The following is a 27886-nucleotide window of genomic DNA, read 5'->3' on the forward strand; positions in this document are numbered from 1 at the left end:
TGCCGGGAACAACTGCAGCTTTGCTGTCCTCCACAGCTGACACAGCGAATGCAGCATAACTCCTTTATCAAGTCCTTTTTCTAGCATTAATTGTGACTTGTGGGTGTAGAAAAGGCAGTCATTACCCTGCTCTGTTCCAGCTGGCCACTCCATGCCTGCCAGTTTGGGGGGTTTTGAAATCACTGACGTAGGGTAGATAGTAGCAAACTTTAAAGAGGAAAATTATCAAAATGCAAAAGAATTACAGCTATGAAGATTTAGAAGCAAGTTTCTTAAAGACATTAAAATAATCCTGATAGAAAAATGGCTACTTCTGCCATGGCATCACGGACACATGGAAGAAAAGTTCCTGGCTTTCTGGGTCCTTATTGACTATCTTGTTGCAAGCAGACAGTGGTCTCTGCAAGCTCTGCCTGCCCAGGCATTTCATCCAGCAGTGTGAAACTGAGAAGTACCACAGAGACAGTCTTGCTTAAATTCTTAGAGAACACAATTACATAGTAAAGTGAGAAGGCTGCAGCAGGGATTCCTGTCCCTCTATCTTGAATACAGGGCTAAAAACTGGAAAAACAGACAACGTCAGAGTAGAAAAGGTGTAACTAAAATGGTAATCAGATTGACGTGACGGTCTGAAATCAGAACCTCAGCTACAAACCCTCTGGCTGAAAGGAAGGAAACTTTAAATTATTCAATTATAATAATAACTAGAGCACAGCTTCCAGCTACTCCTAAGCACTGAGCAGACTAATAAGCCTCAGGAATCACTGCACTTCCCAAGGCAGTTTCTCTTGTATCCTGGTGGCACAGCGGTTTTTACAGTCATGGACTTAATGGCAGACAAGTGAGATTAAGAACATTTTGGATCCCTTTTCCTCTTCAGCATCACCCAGCACTGCTTGTTTGTCCAGGATTTCAGGACATCAAGCCTTTCTGAAGCAGAAGCAGGAGTCCTGCATGGAGGGTCTCTGCAGACAGCTATGTGTCCATGCTGTTTGGCACATGGGCAGAGCAGACAGCATGTCAAGCCCAGACCATGACTGTCCAGGACTGCACATAGTAGCTGGCACCCACGGCTAGCTGCTGGCTTGTCCCTCGCAGAGTGAAAGAATGAAAGAATGAAAGCATTTTGAATAGCTCTAATTCAGATGCATTTACTTAATGTCCTCCAACACTGTTTTCCTCTAAGGAATATATACCTGTATACCTGCTCTATTCTACCTTGTGAAAATCATCAGCAATTTAATGTGGGGACAGAAAGAAGAGGGAATACAGGAATCATGCCAGAGTACTGGGTCTCACTTGAATATTTTTCATGTGTACTGAGATCCAAACTTTGTCCCTTGATCTGTGGAGCTCAGTCCCACACCAAGACAGACCCAAAACTTTCCAAAGAAATCTGTCTAGACACAGCCAAAACCAACAAAAGCAACAACATTTTGGAATACCACAACCTATGTGTACGTGAGAACATGGAAAAGACATGGTGGGCCAGATCTAGTTAGACCATCATGGGTTCATCTAGCCCTGTCTCTTGTCTTTGGCAGGTACCAGAAGTTTAGAGCCATGGTACAAAATGGGACAGCTGTCAGCATTATAGCTTAGAAAATTGCACAGCAAGAAGTTGTATCTACCCCTCATTTTTAAAATAACCTTTGAGAGACCTATCTTCTGTGAATTCTTGATCTCATTTATGACTCTGCAATACTCAGTGGTATTCAGTTCCACAACCTATCTGTTTGTCATGTGAACAAAATATTTCTTGCTCATTTTAAATTTACTGCCTGATAATTTCCTTTGACTCCCCTCAGTTCCTCTACTGTGAGAAACAGTGAATAATCACTCTCTGGTCACCTTTTCCACCTTCTCAGTGATTTTATAGACCTTTATCATCCCTACTGTCTGATATCTCTTTTGGAACTGAAGAATACTATTCTATTTACTCTCTCCTCATGCCAAACTCATTTTATGCCTTTGATTATCTTTCTCCATTTCTTTTAAAATTCCTCTCTGTGTTTTTAAAGAAAGGAAAAAACCTGGACATCCCAGCAGTTAGAGAGCAGCCGAACATCTTTTGTTCTCCCCTTCCTACCCTCTGGTCACCTGGCTGTCTGTGAGCACTCACTCCACAGACATGTCTGTGGGGCTGGCCATGCCCTTCCTTAGCTCCTTCACCCAAGTAATAACCAATGCTGAGCACACTGTTGTGTCTGGATTGCTTTTTTGGGTTGCTGTGAACAGCACAGGTCCTAGAACTAATCCTGTGGGACTCTGAATTTCTAAACAGGAAGAGTAACATGCTGAAGAGATTAACCAGGGCATCTTTCCCATTCCAGCTAAGTGTTTTCCAGGATTCTGAAGAATACATCTACAATTTGTCATTACCATAAAATTACCATTTGCCAGTAATCTAGTGAAGGAATTTTTTCTGAAAAGTAATTATTATAAATGCTTTCTGTGATTATAGCATGTGTTTCCTTAACCAAAGTGATAGTTCCAGGATTCGGTCTTCTTTCCCTCTACATGCTGATGTTTATCAGCTTACCCTTAGCAAGGCAGTTGCCTCCTTTCTGCTATGTTAACCCCTGTTACCTTGCCTGTGCCAAATCCCTGTGACTGCAATAACCTTCATCACATCAAGCCATTGACTCTATCGTTAAAGACATCTTTCTAATCCCTTGGCTCCATCAAACCACAGACATTTGGGAAGTGGTGGAAGGTGGACAGAGCAGTCTTTACACAATGAAAAAAATTGAATTAGATCAATGGCATTACACTGGGATTATATTTGCATGAATAATTTTATGCTTTAGAGCCCTCTATAACACATACCCTTTGAAATAAAACTCCAAAATGAGTAAAGGTTCATTCATGAAGTAGTCATCATTGAATTTAGTGTTATTGCTTTAGCCATGGGAAATGAGATGAGGTCTTCATGGTCACACACATAAAGTACATTTGGGAAGAATAACCTAGTTCTGGGATATGATGAATATACAAATCAAGAGCACTGATGGCAGCCTAAAACTCTGCATGAGAATGAGATACCTCAGCAGGGATGGCAGGGAATGAGGAGGTAGCTGCTGTAATGGAAAAATGTCTCTCCCCTCTCTCATAACAAAGTGGGATTTCAAACTGAGAAAGCACAGAAGAGAGAGAGCACCAGGTCTTCACTCTTTCCTCCAATCCAGGAAAACCCCATCGTTAACAGCAGGAGGAAGAAAGACACCCTTGGAGGAGCTGCCAACACACATTCATTCAGCTGTCAGCTAGCCTACAGCACTGCTGAATGGGCAGCATTACCCTCATCTCAAATGCTTTCTTCCACCTCACGCTTCTCCTTTGTAACTAATTCTTTAATGTGAGATTTATCACTGATCCACCCCACAATCCAGCTCTGAAGGAAACTAAGTCTGTTACATAACTCGGGCAACAGGGACTAACTCTACACCACCCCAGCAGTGAGAAGTGAAGTGTGGAAGGTCTCAAACTCCCCAGAGGGGCTTCCTTCATGGGGGATTACTGCAAAATTGCTACGGCCACAATCCCAAATGCACAAATACCTGCTTGCAGACACAGCTCACACCCTGGCCCTGATTTCAATAGGGTTACCCTGATCAGTATGTGCCATGCTTACCACTAGCATTCCCATGGTGCCTGAACACAGGTAAACATGAATGCCTGTCTTACTTGAGTTCAGCTGTTTGAACAAGCATGGAGAAGGCATTCAACTCCACTTGACTCAAGAAACCCACAGTACTAACACTGTGGTTGTAACTGTTCATAATTTAAGAACTAAGGTCAGTTGGTCAGAGAAAGCCAAACTCACTACAGCAGCACAAGGACGGTGAGTGCGAAATCAGGCAAGAGTCTCCGAAGCCTACTGCTGTCCAGCCTTACTGCTGTCCAGCTCTCTGAGTCCCAGTGCAGAGCGTTTTGTGAGCTTTTGCCTTGTGCCAGAACTGACATACTCTTCATCAACAAATGTCAGGCTGATTTAGTGAGCTGAGGTCTCTAGCCTTGGAGGCATCTTCCAGTTGTGTCAAATAACCCTTTCTATCTAAGGCAGCAGTGAATTCCCAAAGAGGCGGCATTGTTCCAAAAACTTGCAAGGTAAAAGATTTGCAAGCTTATTGCGTATCACTCTTTGCTCTTCAGAGTAAACTTGGTCCTCTTGCTTGATGTTTGAGCAGTGCCTAGGGCAACTGGTTTTGCCACAGTAAGAAGGGACAACCAGCCACCACCAGCCAGCAAGCCATGAACCAGGTCCCTGCTAGACTCAACACTGGGAGCTCTGTGCACCCTTCTGCCAGGCAGCAGCTTGAGCAGGACATCCCTTTTCACCACAGCAGTTCACAAGGGAAAAGATGAATGTGATTTTTTCTCTTCTCCCCTCCTTTACCCTCTGTGTGACAGAGCAGTGGGAAGCAAGACAGAGAGATATCCTCTGGATTACAAATCGAATTACAGTTGTCCTAACTGATTCTTGTCAGCTTTAAAGATGTTCTTAAGCCAGCAGAACGGTTCACCAAATGGGGCTGAGATGATGCTGTGGACACAGAGCAACAGATGCTCTTCACAGATTCTCAATTAATAAAACAAAACCCAAATGACTACAAATACGGCTTTGTAAAACATTTACTAGCTTGCTCCAGAGAAAAAGCTGTCTAAAAAGTCCAAGCTGACATTCACAGAATTTAGACTTAAATGAAAAACAATAATGTTTTTGTGTTTAATATCTTGTTTTCTTCTGTGAAAGCCCCTGAGACTGATAGAGATTACTGGAAAGATGGAGTCTTTGATGCTTATTTCCACGAAGAAAGGAAGTAATTTCCATTCTTTCTCACAACATTCTTATACAAGAAGATACTTCATTTCCTCCAGGGACAACAACCTCACTAAAGAAAACAGAGGCCTGCGTATGGGTTTACTCTGTCTTTCCATGTGTGGGATTCTCAGGGCTGAACACAAGAGGGGTCACATTTTGCTGCAGGTACGTGTGCTTGGGAATGCCAGGGATCACTTCTCCTGCTGTCAGCACTGGATTCAAAGTCCGCTATGGTCCATCGCAAGGGCTCTGCTGATGCAGGTGGGCTTTGGACCTCACTACCATCCTCCTGCCATTTACACACAATCTAAAAAAAAAAAAAAGCAGAGAGGAAGAGCTGTGTGCCAAACAAGCCTAGGGCTGCCACAAAAGCAGTCTATGCTGCAAAAACAAGAACACTGCTGTGCATGATAAACGCTGTGTGTTTAAATCCATATCTTTAACCTCATATTTATTATTATACAAAATCAATGTGGGTTACAACTTTAAGAGACATTCACCTGAATGTTAGCAGCTGCTGTAACTATGCATTAGCATTAAAGTCTGTTAGAGGAAATAGGAACTGACTCCCCTAACCATCTCAGAAAAGGGGAAAGAAAACTGAAACAAATCTGTTTGGTTTCTTAACAGAAGTGTCTTGCAAAATGCCTGCACATTTCTCTAATAATAACTAACAGGCAGCGAGAAGTAAACCCCAACAGACAGTAACTTCCTGACTTGCATTGTGAAAGAAAAGGCACCAGTTTCAGGAAGCAAAGCTCTTCAGAGGCAAATTGAAGAATATGGGCTTTTGAAGTGTTCAAAACCATGAAAATTCCACATATTCCCCACATGTCAGCAGACTAATTGCACTGTATTTCATGTGCTAATACAGCAGCAATGCACCTTCAGGGCTGGACTAGGTCTAGTTTTATCTAACCTTTCTAATAAAACAACAGTGCCAGCCTTGTATTGGTTTAAAGTCAAAGATAAAAGGGGGCTGAACTTTGAAGAATCTCCCTCCCCACAATGAGCACAACTGCAAACAGAGGAATGTAATTACTGACTGTGCCTGAACAAGTTGCTGACCTTTACTTAAACCTTGTGAGAACACTGAACAACCCGAGTCCAGATAGAAAACCAGGAAATGCCATTAAAAGACAGAGGAAATAAATTATTTTCCCACCTGCCTTTCTATTTTGCTAAATTACTTCTCTTCGTTTGCTCAGCCACATGTTTCCAATGGTGCATTTGAACAAAGGGGGATGGGGCTCTTCCTCCTGCTCACATCATACCTGCTACCAGGGCTGGGCTTCCCCAAGAAATCAAATAGTGATGCTTGAACAGATGCTCAGTATCAGTAACCTCAAACAGGAGACACCAGCATCTCCCTTGCCTGGGAATGGATGTGGTGGGATGGTCAATCTGTCTTCTGTGCAAAACACTTCACAGACTATCACCATCTGCTGCTGTCCCAAGCAAAACATTTCACTGATGTCTCATGACTAAATCAAACCAATCCAGGCACCTGTGCCTGAAACCCCAAGGTAGTTCCCTTGCTACGAACTCAGCTTGTTATCAACTGCTACGATCTTCCTCACCCTGATAACTCTTGCTGATGTGCTAGGGAGATCAATGCCCCTCTTGGGAATCCTGGTACAAACACTCAGGCAAAAGCATGTCTTTAGAGGAAGTAACCTTGTAGTCAATTCAAACAAATGGGAAACAGAGGCAGATGAAGCCTTAGTGTCATGCTCTAGGCCATAAAGCAAAGGTTTCTGTCTCACCCATGAACAGAAGATAAGCCTGAAAAGGTTTTATGAGCACAAACCTGCTCTGCTGCTCCACCAGAAGCAAGTAGTAGCCTGGCTTGCAATGCTAATGCCACCTCCGCGTTCACTCGAGGCTAACAAAAACTATCAGGATCGCCACCTCTGCCTACAGAAATCATCAACTATGACCCTCATGCTCATGAGGGAAGAATTTCAGTCAAACATACACTGTCAGACATTTAATGTCAAACATAAAAAGGCAAAAATACATTAATACAATTTTCTCCCAAATCTGGAGAGAAACTAATGCTATCCTCTCTTAGGTTTTACTAACATGCAACCATTTTTCTCAGCAATAGTGTTACTGTCCTTCTACCAAAGTAGTGCTCATAGTCAGGAATTTGTACACTTTTCCAGGAGGTGAAGGGTGCCTTCTAACCTTTGCTTTGCCATCAATAGTTGTCTTAACACTGCTTTCTTGTCTCCAAGTGATGAGCCACAGACAGAACCAGCCTGCTTGGTGGGAAGGGTTTGAGCAAAATCCTGGTAACAGATTTTGACCTTCCATTTGTTGTCTTCTCCATTAGCAGTGTTTTTGCCATCTTTTTCCATGAAATGTGTCCAAGGGTTTGTTTGCTAACCAGGGCCTGAAGCCTGCAACGAAATTCATGGGTGTGTGCTCCTATCCCAAAGCACAGTCTCTCAGGAGCAACTACTGCCCAGCACAGAACAGAAGGTGCTCAGGAGCAAGCGTGTCTCAGCAGGCACGCCATGGGAACAAATGCCTTGCTGAGAAAGTCACTGATCCCAGAGATACACCTATGGGCAGAAATGCAAACCAAAACCCTAAACATGGTCTGAAACCATGACCTGAGGGAGGCTATGTGAATTACTCCAGTGCCCCTTTACCTCCATGCACAACCTGTTCTTAGCCTGTAAGGAGACTACAATTCCTTTTAATATCAGTGGTGCCACGCCAAGCACGTCCTCAGATTGAGTATCATTTCCCACTGGGATTATCCCCAGTGAGATAGGAGAAGGCTTAACTGTTACCTGGAGGCTATTTAAGGACATCATTAGGACAGCTTGCATGCATGGGGCTACTTGGCCTTTGTGAAAGAGGCACTCAGGGCACTCAGAGACACTCAGGCAGAGACACTCAGGGCAGAAGCAAAAAGGCTGTTAGGCATCACTTAATCTGAGATGAGCATTTACTGATCCTTGCAGCACACATCTTTCATACTTCTATAAACAGATCTCCTCAATAAAACAATGAAGTAGTATGAAAGTTAAATGGGGATGTAAAACTCCTTTTAAAATTTGAATGGCTTATTATATATACAAACCCCGGATATCTACCTGAAATAAAAATTATAATATCGTTAGTGAGTCAGAGAGAGAATGAAAAGAAAAAAGTCCAATTTTAACACAACACGTATCATGGTATTACCATAATTCAACAGGACATTTCCTTTTTTTGTTACTTTGTTTTCAAACAAACAAACAAACAAACAAAAGACACGTGGGGCCTGCTTATGGCACTGATACAAAGAGCAGAATTTAAAGAATGGCCTTATCTCAGTCACCAGCAAGTAAATTGAATTTACACTGTTACGAAGGATGTAAAACTGTAAGCTGGGAAATTGGAAATTGGCGCTCTCTAGTAAATGACCAAACCTTGAACTTTCTGGGAAGCAGAGGAAAACTCATTTTGTGCTAGCAGGCACACAGCTGGGCCACAAGGAACTTCAGAATGAAAATGTTTTACTTATCTTCGTATCAGAAGCAATGTGTGTGCACCCTTCCACATCCACCCTTCCATGAGGTTCTTTCATTCACATTTCCAAAGTGGTATTTTTTTAATATTAATATTACCCAGTTAACACTTTCTCCTGTATTATAAGGTGTGCATTTAGAGTTTGACTAGCTCCTCATCACTCCTGCTGAGAGCTGCATGGGGATCTCCTCTCTTGGCCAGGGTGGCCCAAGGCCACCTTCCTCAGAGCAGGATACAGGGAGTCTGGTGAGATGGTTAAGTCTACATGTTACTAGTGAAAACCTTTGCACTTGCAACTGTGCAAAGTCTGAAGTCTTGAAACAACATCAAGATTCTGCCAGCAAGCTCACATCTCTAATTTACTTCATTTTCAATTGTGTGGATATTTCTGTTGCCTACATTTCTATTTCCAGCCTCAGCACAGTGCTATCTATCACAAAACTCATTTTTACAAGGTCAGCACTTCACAGCACCCACTTTTTCTCTAAATGAACACAAAAAGTCTTGCTCAGGTTACATTTGCTAAAACACAGGACAACTGTCTGTGATGTACTTTAATCTGGAACAAAGAGGGCTTTGGAAAAGACCCATTCATAAAGCAATTGTCAACAGACAGGAGGACTCTGTTATGTTCCCCTGCTTAAAAACCTAATCATAGGTTTAGGCTTGTGCAACCTGCCAAATTCATAGCTCAATGAGCAAAGAACCTCTATTATATATTTTGCTGTCAGCATGAACATTTCAGGAAAATGGGATGCAAAAGCTACTAAATTAAGATAAATTACATGCTTTTTACATCCTATTTTAAATTCTGATTCAGGAACTGAATTCAGGATTCTTTACATGGGATGCATTTAAAAGTTTCTTCAGTCTAACTGAAGCAGGATTTAGGAAATGCAAACTGACCAGCCTGCGCTTAAGTGCTGCTTTGAATTTGATACTTAATCACGTACAGAGATGCAAAAATTCTTTTGTGATACTTAATACTGAAGGGGGGGTGAATTTACTTAACCTATTTCATCCTCTTGAAAATTGCATGGGATTTCATCAGGCCTTTCCAAGTGACAAGTAGGTAAGAGCCAGAAGACAGCAACAATACACTATGGGTGAGTTCTTCTCTTTCATTCCATGTTCAGTTCATTCCTGTGTCTGTCACATTTCTAAATTCATTTCTGAAGTAAAAATAGTTATGCTAAGCTAGATACATACCAAGAGTACTTTTCTTTCTCCATTTAATGCAACCTTCTGGAGAAAGCCCGAGTAAATGGGTAAGCCCTATCACATGCACTGGGGAGGGTGGAAATGCAACCGCATTTCAGTGCCCTGAACAGACTCTCCGGGGAGTATCGATTCTGCCTGTATCTTCAAAAAAAGGGATGCAAGCAAAGACTCCCCTGGGCCAGCTGTATCTGCATCAAAGAGAACGAACAAAACATAAACAAAGCCCAGACATGCTGTACACCCTCTCAGCTATGATCTCAGCAAAGGAGGGCACGCAGGTACAGCTGTAATGCATCTCCCTCCCCAGCCTGGGGAGGGAAGCGCTGCCTGGGGCAGTCCCCCAAAGCATTGTGCACTGCAGACATCCTGCTGAGCGACAGCTCACAGCTGCTTTGGATGCTGGGGAATAAATGCAGCACCCATTGCCTTACTGAGGGCTGACAAGCCATGTCCCTGCAAAAGAAAAGTGCCATTCTGTTCTCCTTTCCAAGCTATTTCTTTTAGTGTTATTTCTCCTGTTTCACATCCTATTATAAATGCAGACTTGTTAAACATCACCCGAGAAAGCTGGGCAGGAGTGAGGTGTTTGCACTCTACAGCAGCACAAAGTCACCTTGCCTATACAGCAGCACAAAGTCACCTTGCCTATCCTGGCTCAGGTACTTTTGCCCTTGGGGGACAGTGGAGCCCATAACGTTCCTATTTTCCATTGTCCTGAGCCCATTCCCCACCCTACCCAGAAGAGGTAGGTCTATGGCTGTCTTTACATCTATTTGGTCAGCCCCAGATATGCTTACTAGTCTGCTTACTCAGTGAACCATGCATGAAGTACTCGTTGCCTTACTTTATTCCTTGGACCAATAGTCCAAACCACAATTTAGCCCTCAAGGCACTTGTGCAGGCAGCCACATTCAGCACTAGCCAAAATTTCTAAGGATATGTCTGCAACATGTAAAGCAGCATGGGCAAAAATCTGCAAGTTAGCTCCAGAAATGGAAGCAGAACAGTCTTATTGCTCAGGTTTTGCAATGTGATACCTAATGCTGCTGACAGATTTATATGGCTCTGCTAGGGGGGGATACCGGCTGCTCCCTCTGCGTTACAGTGCAACACAGAGCACAGATTCTGTGCCAACTCTGAACTGCCCATACAAATCAAGCCCAAGCATCCTGCATATGAAGTTGTTCGCACGTGACTGCTTATGCACTGAATTCAGCAGCTTTCTTTCCTATGCCAAACAGGCAGCACAGAGAGTTTAAAATAATAACTAAAAAAAAAAAAATCTTAAATGAATTGATTAAACCCAATCCAATTTCACTGTGGATTGTATTACCTAGAGGAACTGTAGCAGGCCTGTGGCACATGAAAATTTGTTTCTAACAGATATTCTTGTTATATTCATGAGGAGAGAAGGTATATTTCCCCTATTTTTTTGCTTTTTTCCATAGCCTTTTTCCATGGCAAGCTTCTTCAAAAGTGGCCCCTGCAGCACCCAGACATCCAGTATCATATTGCACTTCTAAAGCAGGCAAAACCCAAGAGAAGTTCAAGCACCGGAAACATGCTTTTCCTTGCAGTACAGCGCTGAAAGTGACAATTGCTTTATAAAAGAAAAGTTAAATGTTAAGTCTTTGTAAGATTGCATTTTATTCAAGCAAAAAATGCAATGTAGCAGAGGGAGGTGGTCATACAATTGTTCTGACCCTTCGCCAAATGTCCTTTTTTAAAAGCATGTTGAAAGAATTCCCCCAATAATGTTTTTCTTCACATAATTCCTGATATTACAGCCATCTTGCTATCATTTTTCCTTTTCTTCCTTATTTTACTGCTGCTTTATTTATCGCTTTTTATCAAAGTGATACGAAAGTGTCTTCTTTTATGTCTACTCCTCATTTACTATGACTTCAAACTTGCTAGCTCAGTACTAGCAGCAATCCAACTGTGGCAGAGTATAATATAGGCTATAAAGGCTGCGCAGGAGCAGTAAATACCTCGCTGTTAGCCTGCCTTCAATTCTGTGCTGCTTCACTTAAAAAGCTACCAGAATTTGAGCAAGTTTAACTGCAGCAACTGCAGTGTAGACATGTCATTTGTACTGGCTGGGTTTTCATTCCAGAGTCTTTGCTAATGCTATTTTCTGCTTTGTTTACACAGCAGTTTTATAGTACCATTTGTCTGTGTTACCGTTGTTATCGGCATATTGATATGTACACAGCAGCAATGCTTCAGCATTGGAAGTGGTGATATTCTGAAAAATGACTACTTATTTTGGTCACTGACCAACCACAATGAAAGATTTCTGTTTTCCAGTAATCATTTATTATATTCAGGCATGCAGGCCAGGTAAATTAATTTGAGTATCCTCTTAAAAACCCTAAATGAAAATTGGAGTAACACTATTATTCATTAAGACACAGTTAAGATCGTGAGCCGCATTGCTTACCTATGGATATGGTCCAAACTGCAGCAATTTTCATAATAGCCTTGGTGCGGGAATTGAAGCGGCTGTGCTCAATGGGATTGCGTATTGCTACATACCGATCAAGAGAGATGGCACAGAGATGCATAATAGATGCAGTTGAAAAGAGCACATCTAGGGAAATCCATATAGGGCACAACTGTTTAGGCAAAGGCCAAGCATAATCTGAAACATAGAGAGAAAAGAAATGAAAAGAAAAAAGAAAAGGAAATAATTTGGGAAGCTAGGCCGTCATTTCTGAGAAACCGTTGGGATATTTTAACTCTGTGATACCAGTAAGGGGCATGTGCATGAGGAGTGGACAAAGAAACCTCTCATGGGGTCTCTCTCTGGGCAGTCCCTGGCTCCGGACACTCCATAAACCCGTAGCCAGTTCCCACATCTGTTTTCCGTGACCAGTAGCTAAAGGCAAAGGAACATTAACTTCGCAGTGCCTCCAAGTGACCATTCTAGCTCTGTTCCTCTCTCTTAACTTTTCCCCCACATCTTTACAAAATCAGATATGACATTCATTTATAATTGCCTCATCACATTCTTTTCATGGATTGCATAGAGTTATGTGGCATTAACTTCACACAGATCCTTTCTAAAGCTCTCTTGATATGTACTTCTCAGTTTCTGTCTGCTGAGGAGAAAGGTTGCAGACAGTTCTTCTACACAGTTGAACAACTAGCTAAATGACACTACTTCACCTTAAATATTCTCCACCGGCAGTGTGCCTTAATAACAGAGGAATACTTGCCTCCTTACAGAGCAGCCGGGATTGAGTGACTGAAATTTGAAAACTGTTTTGAGGGTAGACAGAGCGGAGTATTTTTCGTTACAGAAACAAGTATGCCAGCAAACTGAACAGACTAGATAGCTACATCTGACAGCAGCTGGCACGCAGCTAATTTGAGTGCCTGCATTTATTAATCAGTTTACTCAGTGCCGAAGTACAGCTTGAGAATAGAAGTGACCCAGAAAGATCCTCAAGGGGCACTGGTATTTAAATTAAAGCTCAGAGAAAATTGATTTGTGAATGATACTCCCATGTTAATGCCCAGAATGGATTGCGTGAGATCAATAACATGTCCTGCCAAGCTCTGGGCTTCTAACACACTTATCAAAACAAATCAACAGTATCTATAGCAGCTGAAAACATGAGAGACTTCATAATAGTTGAATAATGAGATATTCTTGTGTCTTCATTCAGAACATGGATATCTAAAACAGTCTTGAAGTTTACCCCAAGGATCAGAAACATCACTCTGCAGAATCAATGTTCTGTTAAGAATGATGCAGCTCCATCCTACTGATCTCAAATGGAAAGGGAGAAACATTAGTCTCAGAAAGCATATTTTGAAACAAATTACCCAGTCAAGAGAGACCCAGCATATGGCACATGCAGAAACCTGAGATGAACTGAACCAGAGAAAATTATTACAAATTGTCCCAGCAAAGCCCAGGAACCCTTCACAAAGAGCATGGCAGAACGAGATGGACACATTAGCTCATTCTACCAGTGGGAAACCCACAGAAGAAGTGCTAAGTAAGTAACTCACGAAACCCACACAAGACCTCAGCGCTGGGGAGAGAAAACATTTATTTCAGCCAGTTTGCACCACCCCTACTAGATGGACTGTAAACGGACTGAAATCCAAAGCAGCAAGCATTTAAGAGGTCCTTATCAAAGGGACCTAAGTAAAGCACTTTGTGGCCAGAGCATCTTTACTTTAAAAGGCACCTCTGCTGTACAAATGAATTGAACTTGGTTAAATTATGACTCAGCCCCTTTATGAAGCTACAATCAAATTCTGCACCTCCTGCTCTTATTCACACTTTGCAATAGATTAGGACATCGTTGCCATCAACCAGCAATTGAGCTCAGAGCTCCAGCTAAGCACACCTCTGATTTGCTGGGTCTTTAATGGTGCCTCAGTGAATGCTCCAGGGAAGAACAAGTCTGATCTCCTTCAAGTGGTACCCGTGCTCCCTGCACAGCCCCAGGCTTTTGCTGCCAGCCCAGGCTAAAAAACGTTCAGTCGCACTTTATCCCTCGCTGCTACTCCCTCTGAGTTGCTATAGTCAGCTTTCTGATACAGGCTGAAATGAGCTATGAGCACAAGACCTGGAGAAAAGCACCGGGGAGTGTGCCCTGATGGATGAAGCGGTCCCTGTGAATATGCGTGGGGCCATCGTGACTGTGCAGCAGCCTCTGCACAGAGGGACAGTGATGGTGGTGGCTGCTCCCCAAATCAGGCAGACGGCCAGGAAATCTCCGGTGTCTCCAGAAAGGGATGCCAGGCCTCCAGGCTCCCTGTGCGTGGGAGCATCTCCAATCTGATCTATGGCGCTGCAGTGGGTACAATGTGATTCTTGACATTTGCTAGACCTGGAAGAGGTTTCTACAGCAACCACCTTTTCAGCATTATTGAATGATGAATAGCCTCTCTTACTTCTTCCTTCAACCTGCCCGAACTCTTCCCATGACTGATTCCCCCCGGAATCAGTTGTAAAGGCAACTGCATTACAACCAAAAAATTAGCAGAAGCAAAAGCGACAGAAAACGTTCATACCCATGGTGTGAGGTTAGTAGGTGACGCCTGCTGTCAGCACTGGCACTGCAGGAACCACAGCCACCAACAGATCAAAGTAACGCTGCCCAGAATTACTGACCAGGCAAACTGTCAGGATGTCTTTAAAGATAAAGGTGATATGAGAGCCCTCCTAATGGCTAATCCTTTTAGTCTTTACTATCCCAAGGCACTCCGTTATGCTTCTAGCTGAAAAGGCAGTTATATGAGGAGACATTTCACTTTCTCGGGAAGTTTCCTAAAATGATCTGCAATAATAAAATGTCACTGTGGAAATTTGTAAAATGGCAGCTTGTAATGCATGACTATACCTTGATAGGAAGGGCATAATATATATCCTATCTCAAAATGGAATTATTTTTAAGTACGCATGGTGTGTGCATTTGAAAAACACCTACACAGCCTACAAAGCCAGTAATTGTACAAAAAGAAAAAATGTTTATTCTAATTTTGTTTCAAATAAATGTACAAAACATAGGAAATGTGCCCTGTGACTGTGCCAAGCTGCAAACAAGGATTAAAAAACCAATTCTGTTAATGATGTTATACCTTTAAAACAATCTTATCCTCAGAAATACTCTATCTGCAGAAGGTAACATTTCTCTAATTCATTCTATTTTCTCTCATTTTGTACACAAAGAATAACAATCACCATATATTTAGAAGTGCAGATGACTGAGTGAAATGAATTCTTGGACCCCAGCACTTCTAAGCTTTAGTAATTGCACTTCCAATGGAAAGCATGCATCTCAGTCCAAATTTGGCTCCAGAAAGAATGAAACAGTACTAAACACCTGGGTAAGCAAAAGCCAAATTCTTTGTAAGAAATGCTGATTTTTGTACCTTGAATTAATCTGTGCCCTTAAAATCAGTCATATATTTAATGCACTGGCTGGTAGACCATATAGGAGAGTGCTGAAGGGAATTAGATGAATCCAGCAGGTCAGAACAAGAGGCGATATTTCTTTACCCAGTGTCTAATCAAATTGCAGATTTTTTTTGCCTCCAGGTATTTTGTGGATACTAGAAGTTTACACTGGACAAATTCATAGAGAAAAGCATATAGAAGACTATTGCAATGATATTACTTTTAGATCAGTGTTAGCTTCTGCCTCTGATCAGGATAAAAACACCGTGTATGAAATCCTGGAAGGAAACTTCTGCAGAATGCCCATGTATATCACTTCAACCTCCAATGCTGAATAGCATCTCATAGAACCTGAGATGCTGTTGTCCTTCATGGGAAACATGGGTCAAACACTCATATTTAACCAGGAGTTGTGGTCCACAGGTGGGATTTCGTGTCCTGTGCTGGGATGAAAAAGCAAACCACAGTTCCTGCATGTCACTGAACAGCTGAGATAGGCACAAACTGTTGGCAGCAAAATACAGAAACTCAAAAGCATTTTGGCAAAGTCACAGACCATCTCTGTGTGTAGCTAATTTGCTGTCGGATGAGAGTTCCCTTAAATTTTTTGCACTTTCCATCAAGAAAGATGGCAACAATGAAATTTAATCCCTTTTGTCAGAGGTTTTATGCATATGAGTAAAAAGTGTTGTATAACACTGTTATTATGGTCATTGTGCTGTTCACTGCATGAGAGTCAAAATTACCAGCCACTGCAGCAGGAGGTGACTGAATAATCCAAAACACAGTAAATAGAAGCAAAATTAATTATGTCAAATGGTAAAACAGAATTAGTCCAGATTGTAGGAGAATGGCTGAACTGAAAAAAAAAGAAGTGTTAGAACCTGCGGCTGAAAAGAAAAGAAAAAGGACTGCAGAATAGACGGAGGCTGATACAAAACCCCTTCCTTCTCCCCAAAGCCTCAGACAAAATCTCATGAGCTTTACCCAGCTTTTTGTGCTAAGCTGGAGTAGACAGGAGTTGTGTGTACACATGCAGACAAACACACCCCACACTACAAATGGACTGTCTCACTATATTTATGTTTTTAAAAATGATTATTGATTGTACATATTTACTACTTCTATAGCGCAATCTGCCCCAGGATACCTCCTGGGAATATGCAGTGTAACACTTGGGACAAATCTGGAATAATAGTGACAAAATACCTGCTTACACCACAATAAAGCGAAGAGTTATGCAAAATTCATCCCTGTAGCTTCAGAAATTTTTCATGGCAAACTCACAGTAAGCTGCAGCAATCATTTCTTTTCCAACCATGAACAGGAATTTGGAAAAGGCTTCAGAACACATTTGTTGCATTTAGCCAATGCTTCATATCTATCAGGATGGATAAAAGGGTAAAAACCACCCTTCAAAATCACACAGGAAGAACAAGGGTGTATTTTGTCTTTTAGGCTCATGGTGACATTTTATATATATATATACACATACACACACACATATATATGATGTATATATACATATGCATATATAGAGAAAAAAACAGAGCTAAGAGGTGTAGAATAAGAACTAGAGGTGCTTATCTGTTCAAATACAGCCTCTTTTAATAACGTTCATTGGCTTGGCCAAAAACTAAAATACAAGTAATATTTCTCCTTTTGGGGTTCTGTTCTGATATTTACTATGTTTACATTTTGCTTTAACTACCAGTAGGCCTTGAACAAATTGAACTAAAATCGGTATGAAATCATTATGTTTGAATGAATCTTAATCCCAGTACAAAGCACAATTTCCCAGCAGTTAACATGGCAACACAGCAACATGCTTGAAGCACCTCCTGACCATCCTCTAGCTGCCATGGATCTGTTCCAGGCCATACACTGATCTACTGCTCTGTGCAGTGCTCTGACTCTTAGAAAGGTCAATGACAAAAATCCAGGAGATGCCTCATCTAATTCCCTGAGAAATGAGGATATGGCCTTTCAAAATGAGAAGAACAGTGCAACATTCAATAACGGCATTCGCTCAGGTTTCCTTGCTGCTTCCTCCTGTAACTCAGAGCAGCATGCAGACAATGGGAAACAGCAACCCAGAAGACGTATCCAAAAGCTGTCACTTTCTGATAGATTTTGCAGCTTTTGAAGATTCTTTCATGCATTCCAGGGCAACCTGCCGTTGTGGGCTGTGGAAAAAAGCCTACCCTTGCCCACTGCTAGAAGTCTTTTTACCCCCATTGCACCACTAACATATTGCAACTTTATACTAACCATTTTATACTAACCAGACTTTCCAGTATTCACTTTAAAGTTTCATAGCTGCCACAGGCTTTACAAAAATAGAAAGCAATTACATACAGTTTTAACATTACTGCATTGCATTATTCCCAAGGGAATGAAAGTATTTAAATGATTCTCTTCTCTCTCTCTTATCTAGAAAGGAAAGTATTTCTTACCCTGAAATACCACATCAGTAAGTATAAAGCTATGTATCTCTTTTTTGCTAATTTATTTCCTTCAGATTTACACAGACAAATGAATCAGAGACATCTGCATCACCCTGAGAGTCACACAACTTAGAGTGTTGAAAATCTCCATCACACCTGAGAAGTACAGAACATCTTGCTTGAACCCCGCAGTCCTCAGTGATTACCAGCACATCCACAGAATGGATCACACGTGTGCAGCCAAGCTTCCTGGCTAGAGGAACAGCTGGTCTCAAGGGAAGCACTGCCAATGCTTCTGATTTTATCATCAAGAGAGTGGAATTTAATGTTTTTCTGACACATTGAACTCCTGGGCAGTGGGTTACATGAGTAATTGAGTTTACCCTTAAGTTTCTAGCCTGCATTTTTCTAGAGGAAAAAAAGGCTATCCTAAAGTTATCTGGATCCCTTAAATAGCACATACTCTAGCGCAGGGACATAATCTATACACAAAGAATAAAGATGCCTTTTAGGAGAAGGACTGTATTCTTGAATTCTGGAAGTCCAAAAAGGCTTGAGGGTCCCAACAGATGCTCAGCAGAGGATGGGCTCTCAGATGATACAATGGCTAAGAGGGTGGAAGAGGCCACCAAGTAAGAAAAGGAGGGTGACGCTGTGTCCAGATGTGGTGTTGGTGAGACCATTGCTGGCACCCTGCACTTGACTCTAACCTCTGTGCCTAGAAGATGCTATTTTGCCATAGTGCAACACCGCACAAAGGGTTTACTTGAGTCTGTGTCACCGATCACATGCAAACTGGGCCATGCCACCATTCCTGAGCTTCGGTTTTCTGCTGAGCTATTAGTTTTTCACCTTGTGGAGCCATCAGCATGGCACAAGTGGCCCTGGGGCAGGGAGCAGCAGGCAATGGGCCCAGAACAGTGTGGTCTCCTTCGGAAACCCCCTGCCATCGAGGAAAACCCCGTCAGAGCTGGATGTGCCTCCAAAGGTCTTTTGGTTCTTGCCTCACAAATTATAGCTATTAATTGATGTGACTGTATTTTATTGCAAATTAAACAATTGCACCCATTATGCTGTTCTGTGAATTTTAAATAACTGTGTTAGATTTTGCTTTCTATCCAGTATGGCAACAACTTGCAGTCTTGACATGACTTGTAAGAAAGAAGCAAATTTAAAGCCAGAATGGATGCAATTATCTGACCTAGGGAAAGGTTTCTTGAATACCATTTCAGTAATATTTTAAATGCAAGAAGCCAGCTTTATCACATCCTATATTTAAAACAACCCTGCTAATAAAATGGGATGTTTGCTAAGAAGAAAACATAGAGAACACTGTTGCCATCCCAAAGGCAACATCTCTTCTCTTAGGGAAATATCAAATTATTCTTGTGCAGTCTGTCATTCCATGAATCCATATGTTACATCAATCTTTTAATTTATTGGCAGAGACTGGAACTATGTTTGAAGTCAGAGGAAAAATTTCTAGGCTCAATAATGTTCTTTGCTTGCCATTTAAGCATGTATAGCTGCATCTCGACTTTTTACATTGAGTGATATGGACAGTTAGCAGGGCAGTGGTACAATTAATTGAATTGTGTCACCAACTTCGTATAAAGGGTTCCTTACAGAATTTCAACTTCAACAGAGATATGATCTCTTCACACAATTCTGAGATATAAGTTCTTCATAATACTTTATCTAAATGAAACCACAGTCTAATAAAATATTCACACCACTAAACATTTTCTTTTTACTGATGTTCTGTATGTCAGCAGAATGGTAGGACAGTGGCATCTAATTTCCTTCATGCAGGTTACGGATCAGCCTTCACCCGTTATTTAAACAACTAATAAAACAACAGTCGAACCAACACCACACTGGAAAATAAGCCCACGAGCAAATACAGAACCCAAATGAATACCTTCTAAATGTAAAAATATAAATATTTTCCAAAAAACTGTTCCATAACAAAGTACACAAACACGTGAAAATAACAGGTGGTTTTTCCCTATTTTTGATGAAATTTAAAAAGATCCATTACACAAGAAATAGCTGCCAAAACATACAGATCATTTGAGGAAACTAAAATTCAGAACTGAAAATGATGTGGCATTATTCAGATTACAGCTGGCTGCCAAGCAGTTACCTCAGTTGGAACAAAGAAGCCATCTGCTCAAACCCAGAGTTTCTAATATCAAATAAAGTTTAGACTATGGCTCCATCCCAGGACAGGCTCTGGGGCTAGTGAGAGGACACAAAACCATACAGAGGGGATTTTTTTAGGTCTTTGGTTTGATTTCAGCATAACTCAGTGGCAGTTCAGATGTCCGAGCCATCCTGACAGCTGTCTGGGAGCCCACCTGGGATTAATCCTCTTTCTCAGCTTGGGCTCCCTCCTGGCAATGCAGCTGAACAAACTGGCCTCCGAATCCTAATAAAATGTCTGATTTCAGAAAGAGACATAATAAGGATTTCATTCATTTGATAGAAAGGGTTCCATATTCAGAGAGTACAGGTCTGTCATATTTAACTAGCCAATGCTTTTACTAAATATTCCAGGAAGATGGTCAATTTAATAAAAATTGACATAGTTACTCTAAACCAACTTCTGCAAGTCACTAGCATTAACTTTGAGCGTGCAGATGCAGATGTTTTCAGGAGTTTTGTTAGTCTGGTATACTTCGTACACCCGATCAGTATTTTTTTCCCCCTATGTGCGGGGGAAGTAAAGAATTGCATCTGGGAATATAAAGCATAATCTGAGGCCAAACCAAGATCTGCAGTTTGCAAAGTGGCAGTGATTTTGCCTCCCATTCGCTCACAGGCTGCTGGATGTGACCAGGATACAACCATTGTTTTTGGCCTCGTTCAGTGCAGTGCTACACTTGCACCGGCCTAATGCCAATGGAAAGTGCAACCCACACTCAAGTGCTTTGATGAATTTAGGGATGACAAAGTAGTTCAGAGAGTCAGCTTTCCTTCTTACTGTACAGTGCACCTTCCTCAACAGCAGGAAAGCTATTAGGGACATTGGGTTAATTAGCTGGCTGAACTTCATGCCAGTGTGAGTCAGAGTTTGCTTGTCTGATGAGGGTAAAAGCCAGTACAAGCAGTCTGTGAGACTGATAATGGCAAGAAATCACTTTAAACAAAGGAAATAAGCCATATTTTGGTCACGCTCACAGATGTTTATTTCCATTTCTGATATTTCTCAGAGCAGAGGACTTGCAAATGCATTCCCTGTTTAGCTTCCTCCAAGCCAATGGGCATCTCTGATTCTTTGTGATTGGTAGAAATGCCAGCGTGACAGTGCTCCACAGAAGCCACTGTAAAAAGCAATTATTTGAGGGTTACTAAGAAGCCTAGAAATTCTGCTCCATATCCTTGAGTGCCATCTACTCTCCTCCTGTCACTGAATACCTTAGATGCAAACCTCCTGCTTGCAAAGCATTTCTGCCACCATGCCCAGACTGCTTCTGACCAACAACAGATACAGCTTTCATTATAGCAGAAGTGTCAGGCTGGAGTTCATCACATTGGAAACTTTCACTGTGGGAGTCTGAAAGGTGATAGAACAGCACCTTCAGTGGCTTTGTCAAGGAAATAATTTGCTAATGAACACTATTACATATGCAGTAATCCCAAGGAAATCTGTGAACATGTGAGCAAGCACCACTGTTTTCTAGGAGTTTAATGGCCACCATGTGCCAACTCAGCACAGTAAACTGTGCACGTGCAACCTGCCTCAATTAAAAGGCAATGCAACGAAGAATCACTGACCTTCCCTGAAACAGGAGTGGAACAGATTTCATCCAGTACGTAAACAAGATTCAAATATTTAATTAAATAATTCTAATAGCAATCTAGAAAATGCATGTATTGCTAATCAATTCTATACTCTATAGGAACAACCTGCTGAACCATGCGAGTGTGCAAACAACCCCCACATTGCACCCAGAAATGTACAGTTATCCCCCAGGATTCTTCTAGTGGTACGACCCAGACTTACACTTTGGGGGAATTTTGCTGATAACTTTCTTTTAACTGAGGAATAGGATGTAGAAATGAGATGAAGCAAACAAGTGCAGCTAAACTAGATCAAGTTACTTAACTGCTTGAGGTCTTCTCAAATCTTGCACAATACTTGAAAAATAACATTTCAGTAGCCTTTATCTTCCAGTACAATGTTTCAAAGTCTGGAGTCCCCTTTCCTCCACAGTCAACCTTAATTACCCGGCTGTCCTTCCCCACTTCTTCCCTGTTATCCCACAATACTTAGATGTTTCCCCATTTTGCCAGGCCATAGGACCCCTGGAGGCTCCTTTCACAGGCCTGGAAAATAATTTTCCACAGCAGGACTAGGTCTGGAAGCTTCATTGGCAGATAAGCTGGACAGCATGGTGCCTGCCGGAAAGCCCGTTTCTCTGTCAGCAGCACAGGAAGCTTTCCAAGGGAGGCCAGACACCTGCAGGACACAGACGTGCAAATGGAGAGCCGCTGGCGTGATCTGCACCACTTCTATCACTGCAAGAAAGTACAAACTTTAAATGCTCATGTTTAATCGAACCCCTCTGCGGAGAAGTATGGACAGAATCACAGTCTGGGGATGCCTCTGCATTAAGCCTCGGAGGGAAGAAGGCTTGCGGACTTCACCTCGGCACATTACAGTATTTCTTCCTTTCTCATCTACAGAGGCCAGCAGGCTAATTCTGTCTTCAGCCCAGAAGCAGCCAGTGCTACGGCCGAGAGACTCAACTCCTGGCCCTCCCACAGGATTTGATTCATTCAGCCTAGCTGGGAACCAACCTCCCATCTGGGTATGATACTCAGAGAAGACTGCCTCATCCCAAGCCCCCTTGCCATGAACATGGCAGGTCACCCCGTCACCAGGATCCAAGCATCCAAAGCAACCCTGGGAAAGCAGGGGTCTGGGAAGGCCGCATGTGGCCGAAGCTGTGCTGTCCCTCTTGAGAAACATGGGGCTTCTGTACCCTTGCTCACCCCACACCCACCCAGCAGAGCCGATACACCTCCAACCAGCGTACTACAGTGTGATTTTAAATCAGCCTTTTACTCCAAGCAACCATTTTGTTATTCGGTGTGACAGCCCAACTTGTAAAACCACATAATACGAAGCTAAGGATTTGCATTATTGTAAGCATTTTGTACACAGCTTGTTACTAATTAAAACTGCTCACTACTAACAGAGTCTACTATAAAAGACTTGAAGTTGGAATAAGATTTAATCTTAGATTATGGTGCTTTCACACTGCAGCATTTACAGCCTATAAAATGCCAGATTGTTGTCAAACTGCTGCATGAGGACACGAAAGAGTCAGCTCCACTCAGCTTTCTTTACAGATCCAAAGATTTAGAAAAACCTCAAACTATGCCAACACATGTGCCTTCATCCTCACGTCCTGGAATTCAGGTGACATCCCTCAGCCAAAAAAGAAAACAAACAGGCAGCAACATTAACGCTGCCTGACTTTATGTCCCTCTCTGACAAATGATGCAGGTACACAGTTTTGAATCCTCAGGTCTGTGTTGAAAACAGCAATGCAGGACAAGGTGATCCCGTTTCCCATAACAATGTTTCGGCATGTGGAAAGTATTCCAGATGGGTAACACCAGAGGGAAAGTGAAAATTAACATATGACCACCATCTGGGTACAGTTGTACTCCTTTATTTTTGAGTTTTGCAGAAATTGTAGGCCTATTGTAAGTTCCATTAACATGAAGTAGAAGTTTAATTTAATAGGGATAAATGAAGTGTGGGTGTACATATTAGATATATTAGAAAGAATACTATTACCCAGAAAATTATAGTGGTCTCATGAGGTGGAAAAAGAAACTAAACAAATGATATTTAGTTAAGTTATACCTTTGGGTTTTTTGATAGACTTGTTTTTGCTTTGTAATCGAGTGCAGCATTATTTTATTATCATGGTTATACATTAGATACCATGATTACATGCCATGATTACATGCCATGTTTACATACCATGTTTACATACCATGTTTACATACCATGATTACATACCATGATTGATACCAAGATTACAGCGTAATCTTGCACTTGATTACAAATCAAAACCAGGGGATAACTATGATAATAAAATAACGTGTTGACGTAATAATCTAGCAAAACGTAATAAAGTAAGTGTTGCCGTAGATTTAACAAATGTAAATGAGTAATATGGGTGCCACAGTAGAACTAGTTACTCCCAAGACACAAGAGGTACCTATCCCAATATGGACTAGAAAAAGCTTGGAAAAATCATTATGGAAAGTAGATAAAGATGTAAAGGATATGTTTAAAGGACTTCATCTTGGAAGTTGTTTTTCCTGTGTTCATGCTTGTCAACATCAACTCGCCATGTTGTATCAAACAAATAACCTTGTTCTGCTGCTGCTCTGCATCTTGGATGGAGACAGCTAGCTAGATTTTAACAGTAAAGTAGACTCATGACTTTTGGCTTCTGCTGTGTTAAAATGCAATCTCTCTTTCCATTCATTTCAGATCACCTGATCAGAAGGAATCAACAAAAGCTTAACTGGCAAATTCAAAATTTTACCCAATAAACTCAAAATTTAAATAGCAGAGTGAGAAGTAGTTACCATTCAGAACAAAGGCACGGACATAAGGACAGAGCTCTGCTGCCTCCTAAAACCAGCCATCAATATTCATAGGTGTCAGACATGCATTTACAGTCTTTTGCATCCCAGTGGGTGCCAAACAGGTATGGTAAAAGCCTGTCATACCAGGTCAAACAACACCAAGACCTTTTTCTACAGCTGCTGCCTCTGATTTGGGATGGAAATAGATTTTTATAAAAACAAGCAAAACACCCAAAACTTACCTAAAATAAACACATCGCAAAAATTATATATCAGAAGGTGGAAATGGATTTGTCAGGATAACAACCGGTCTGTCCTGATAACTCCAGCACAGCTGGAGAAGAGATCCTGCTGCCAATATGTCAACAAGAACAGAAATCAAACTGCCCAAAAAATAACAAGAGAATCAACAAAACCTTATCGACTGTCCTGCCTTGCCCATAAAATCTCGTACCTAAGAGTTGGTAGAGGAACTAGGTATTTCATGTTTGTGCATTACTCGTTGAACTTTGTAGTTCTGAATCTTTTTCTTCTAGGAACTGAGATGGCATCTCAGGAGAGATTAGCTCACTAAACCTACTTCTGTCACTGTGCTTATCAGAGTTCCTGCAGGAATAGTAAAGTTTTCCAACAACGAGACTTATTACAACCAGAAAACACGGAGGAGGCTGGAAAAATGGAATATATATTTAAAACTAATGCATGAAACCAAAATGTTGATATAGCACATATTTGTAATCACAGCCTAGGCTCCGTGACAGGTTCATGCACAAATTCCCCTCATCTCATTAGCATCTTTAATGACAATTTTGGCAGAAAAGCTAGTGAGGTTCCATTCTCTTTCTCTTGTGAGTTGTCCATTCAGAAAAGGGTTGTATTGTGTCAATCAGGCAGCGTGCAAATCAGTGCAAGGCAGAGCAATTGGCATATGGCCCCTCTTCCATCAATGCAATTTCCATTTAATTACCATGCAAGCAGATGAATCACATCAGAGCCTCTTTCCCAGCATATGCTGATAAAACACGAAGTCGAACCTTAATGCTACTCTTACCATTAGGTCTCAGGGAAGTGAACTAACCTACGAGGGTATTTGCGCATATTTTAATGAATATTAGACAACTCTAGAACCAGAATTTCAAGGGATATATCATGTGAATTGAAGAGAGACATTAAAATCATAATTTGAAACTAATCATAAACTGAGTAGAGTTTAATTATATCAATTCAACAGACAGATGTGAAAGGAAGTAGAAGAAAAATCTGAGTTAATTCTGAGTTAATTGACCCAATCCTGGAAACATTCATAATTCAAACAAATGTATGACATTGGTATATTTGTCTTACAATATATCTAAGTGCTTTTCAGAGATTTCACCTTGCTTCTCTGTATTTCTTTCTATCTTGTGTAAAGCAGCTGTCTATATATGTATCGGCCTGCATAATGGCAGTGATTTTGAGTACTTCTCAAAGTACTTCTCAGTACTTCTCAGTACTTCTGAGCTCAAAGGCTGGGTTGGCCCATTACATGCACCTCTTCTAAAAATGCAGTAGTCTGTTCCTCAGGGTCTTGGCATGTCACCACCACTCAGGTTGAGCCCTTAGGCAAGAAATTACAATATTATTATTGCAATGTATTAATCACATAAAGAACATTAAGGTTACCATATGCTGAAAATAAATCCTACTTATTTTCAAAAAATGCTGCCCATAACACAATGCGGTAAAAGCAACGAATATGATAGGATGTACACAAATATACCAAACAGCAAAATGCTGACATGAGGCATCTATCTGCATACAACAACAGACTTCCTGAGTGAATACAAACAGAACAAGGATGAAAGAGTTTTTCAATTACATGTTAAGTCAAGACAGAGTACAGAAATACAGCTGACCATTCTTGGAGTCCTTCTGTGTTTCCCCATATGTTCTCCGATATTTGCAGCTGCAGCCAGCACAGGAAAATGAGCCATATGTTAATCTTTACAACAGACTGCAAGTAGGACCATTCCTGGAAATTATAACTGCTTATTGGCAAGTGCTGAGAAACACATGCTACTAACTAATTCCTCATACCAATTTCACTCTGCTGGGGTGAGCGAGAAGAGATACCAAGTTCTCAGCATGAGATAATATGTCCTAGATATTTGGTGTGTGAAAGTGTTGCTAGATTTAGCTGCAGGCACCTTCTAGGAGGGGAAGCAAGGGCTTTTATGGGTAAGAGAAAACAGAAGTAAAAGTAATAACTGGTACGGGGTGTTTGGGATGGACAGAATGGATGAAACCATTGAGATGCACTCCTCTGTCACAGCTCAGGCTGGCTGCTGTGGTCACATCTGTGTTTTAAACTCCAGGTCACACATGACGCTTCTAAAATGGAGAATATTTTGTTTCCCACTTTCCTAAGTTAATTTATTGTTTGGGTAAAGATTAAGAGGAGTTGCTATCCTTTCTGCTCTGCTATTCCATGGAATTTACTATTCCTGTCTCTTTTTTTTTCCCCTTTTTTTTTTTTTAATAAAGAGATCATACTGTTTACAAAAATCAATAGAAGCAAATGCCAGTTCACAGGCAGCTCCCTTGCTCACTGAGCAGATGCTGCTTGCACACCAGGCTTTGTGTTGTGGTTGGATAGGCGGTGCACATTTTAACTGGGTCTTTCTCTAGATGGCCAACAAATTGTGAGAACAAGGGAGGCCCGAGCTACAGCTGAAGCTGAACTCAGGCAAGTTTTGCAAAGAGACACCTAGGCTGGGAGTAGCATCCATATCTAAGATAAAGTCCCTGTAAGAAGCTATCACAGGTAAATATGTATGTACAATGACATAGACTAAAATGAACTAAATCTTGGTAAAATGTCTGCAATTCTGGTTAAATCCTTTATCTTTATTTTAAAATTTAAGAATAGAGGATTAAACAAGGAAGACTCTAGGTAGCCATGTCTCACGTGGTGCTGTTCTTCCTTTCAGATGAGGCTAAATCTGTCTGTGGGAAGCACATTAGCTGTCTTCATTCTTGTTATCTTGGTGATCTGCCTGGCACTTTTATAAAGCAGCAAATTTACCTTTGGAACAGTTTATCATCAGAGGGTCTTTCTTTTTATATATAACAGTTCTGCTTTTCTCATTGTCTTGTATCAATTTCTGGTTTGCTACAAAGCATGTAAGTTTATATTTCTTTTCAACTAAACTCATAAAAGTTAATTACAGTAAGGCAACGCACTTATAAAGCTACTACTGGATCTAACAGGCTACTGTCATAAAAAGTAAACAAAGATTCATGCATTTTAAAGCACATTTAGCTTCACTGATCTAAGAAGCA

The 27886-nt window shown here is 41.3% G+C and overlaps 1 protein-coding gene across 30 annotated transcripts in view; it reads right to left on the reverse strand.

Moving 5' to 3' along the window:
- The window catches only part of HTR2C (5-hydroxytryptamine receptor 2C), a 186649-nt gene that overhangs the window by 4153 nt on the left and 154610 nt on the right, over positions 1-27886 (reverse strand). For 29 of the 30 annotated variants that reach the window (XM_072877424.1, XM_072877394.1, XM_072877425.1 and 26 more), the window contains one exon: positions 12018-12218. The exons of the other annotated variant lie outside the window; for it this stretch is intronic. In XM_072877424.1, the coding sequence (XP_072733525.1) occupies positions 12018-12218 (201 nt within the window). The remainder of the gene's footprint in view (positions 1-12017; positions 12219-27886) is intronic. 30 annotated transcript variants of the gene reach the window in all.

The sequence above is a fragment of the Ciconia boyciana genome, chromosome 12, assembly GCF_034638445.1.
Source record: "Ciconia boyciana chromosome 12, ASM3463844v1, whole genome shotgun sequence".
NCBI lineage: Eukaryota > Metazoa > Chordata > Aves > Ciconiiformes > Ciconiidae > Ciconia > Ciconia boyciana.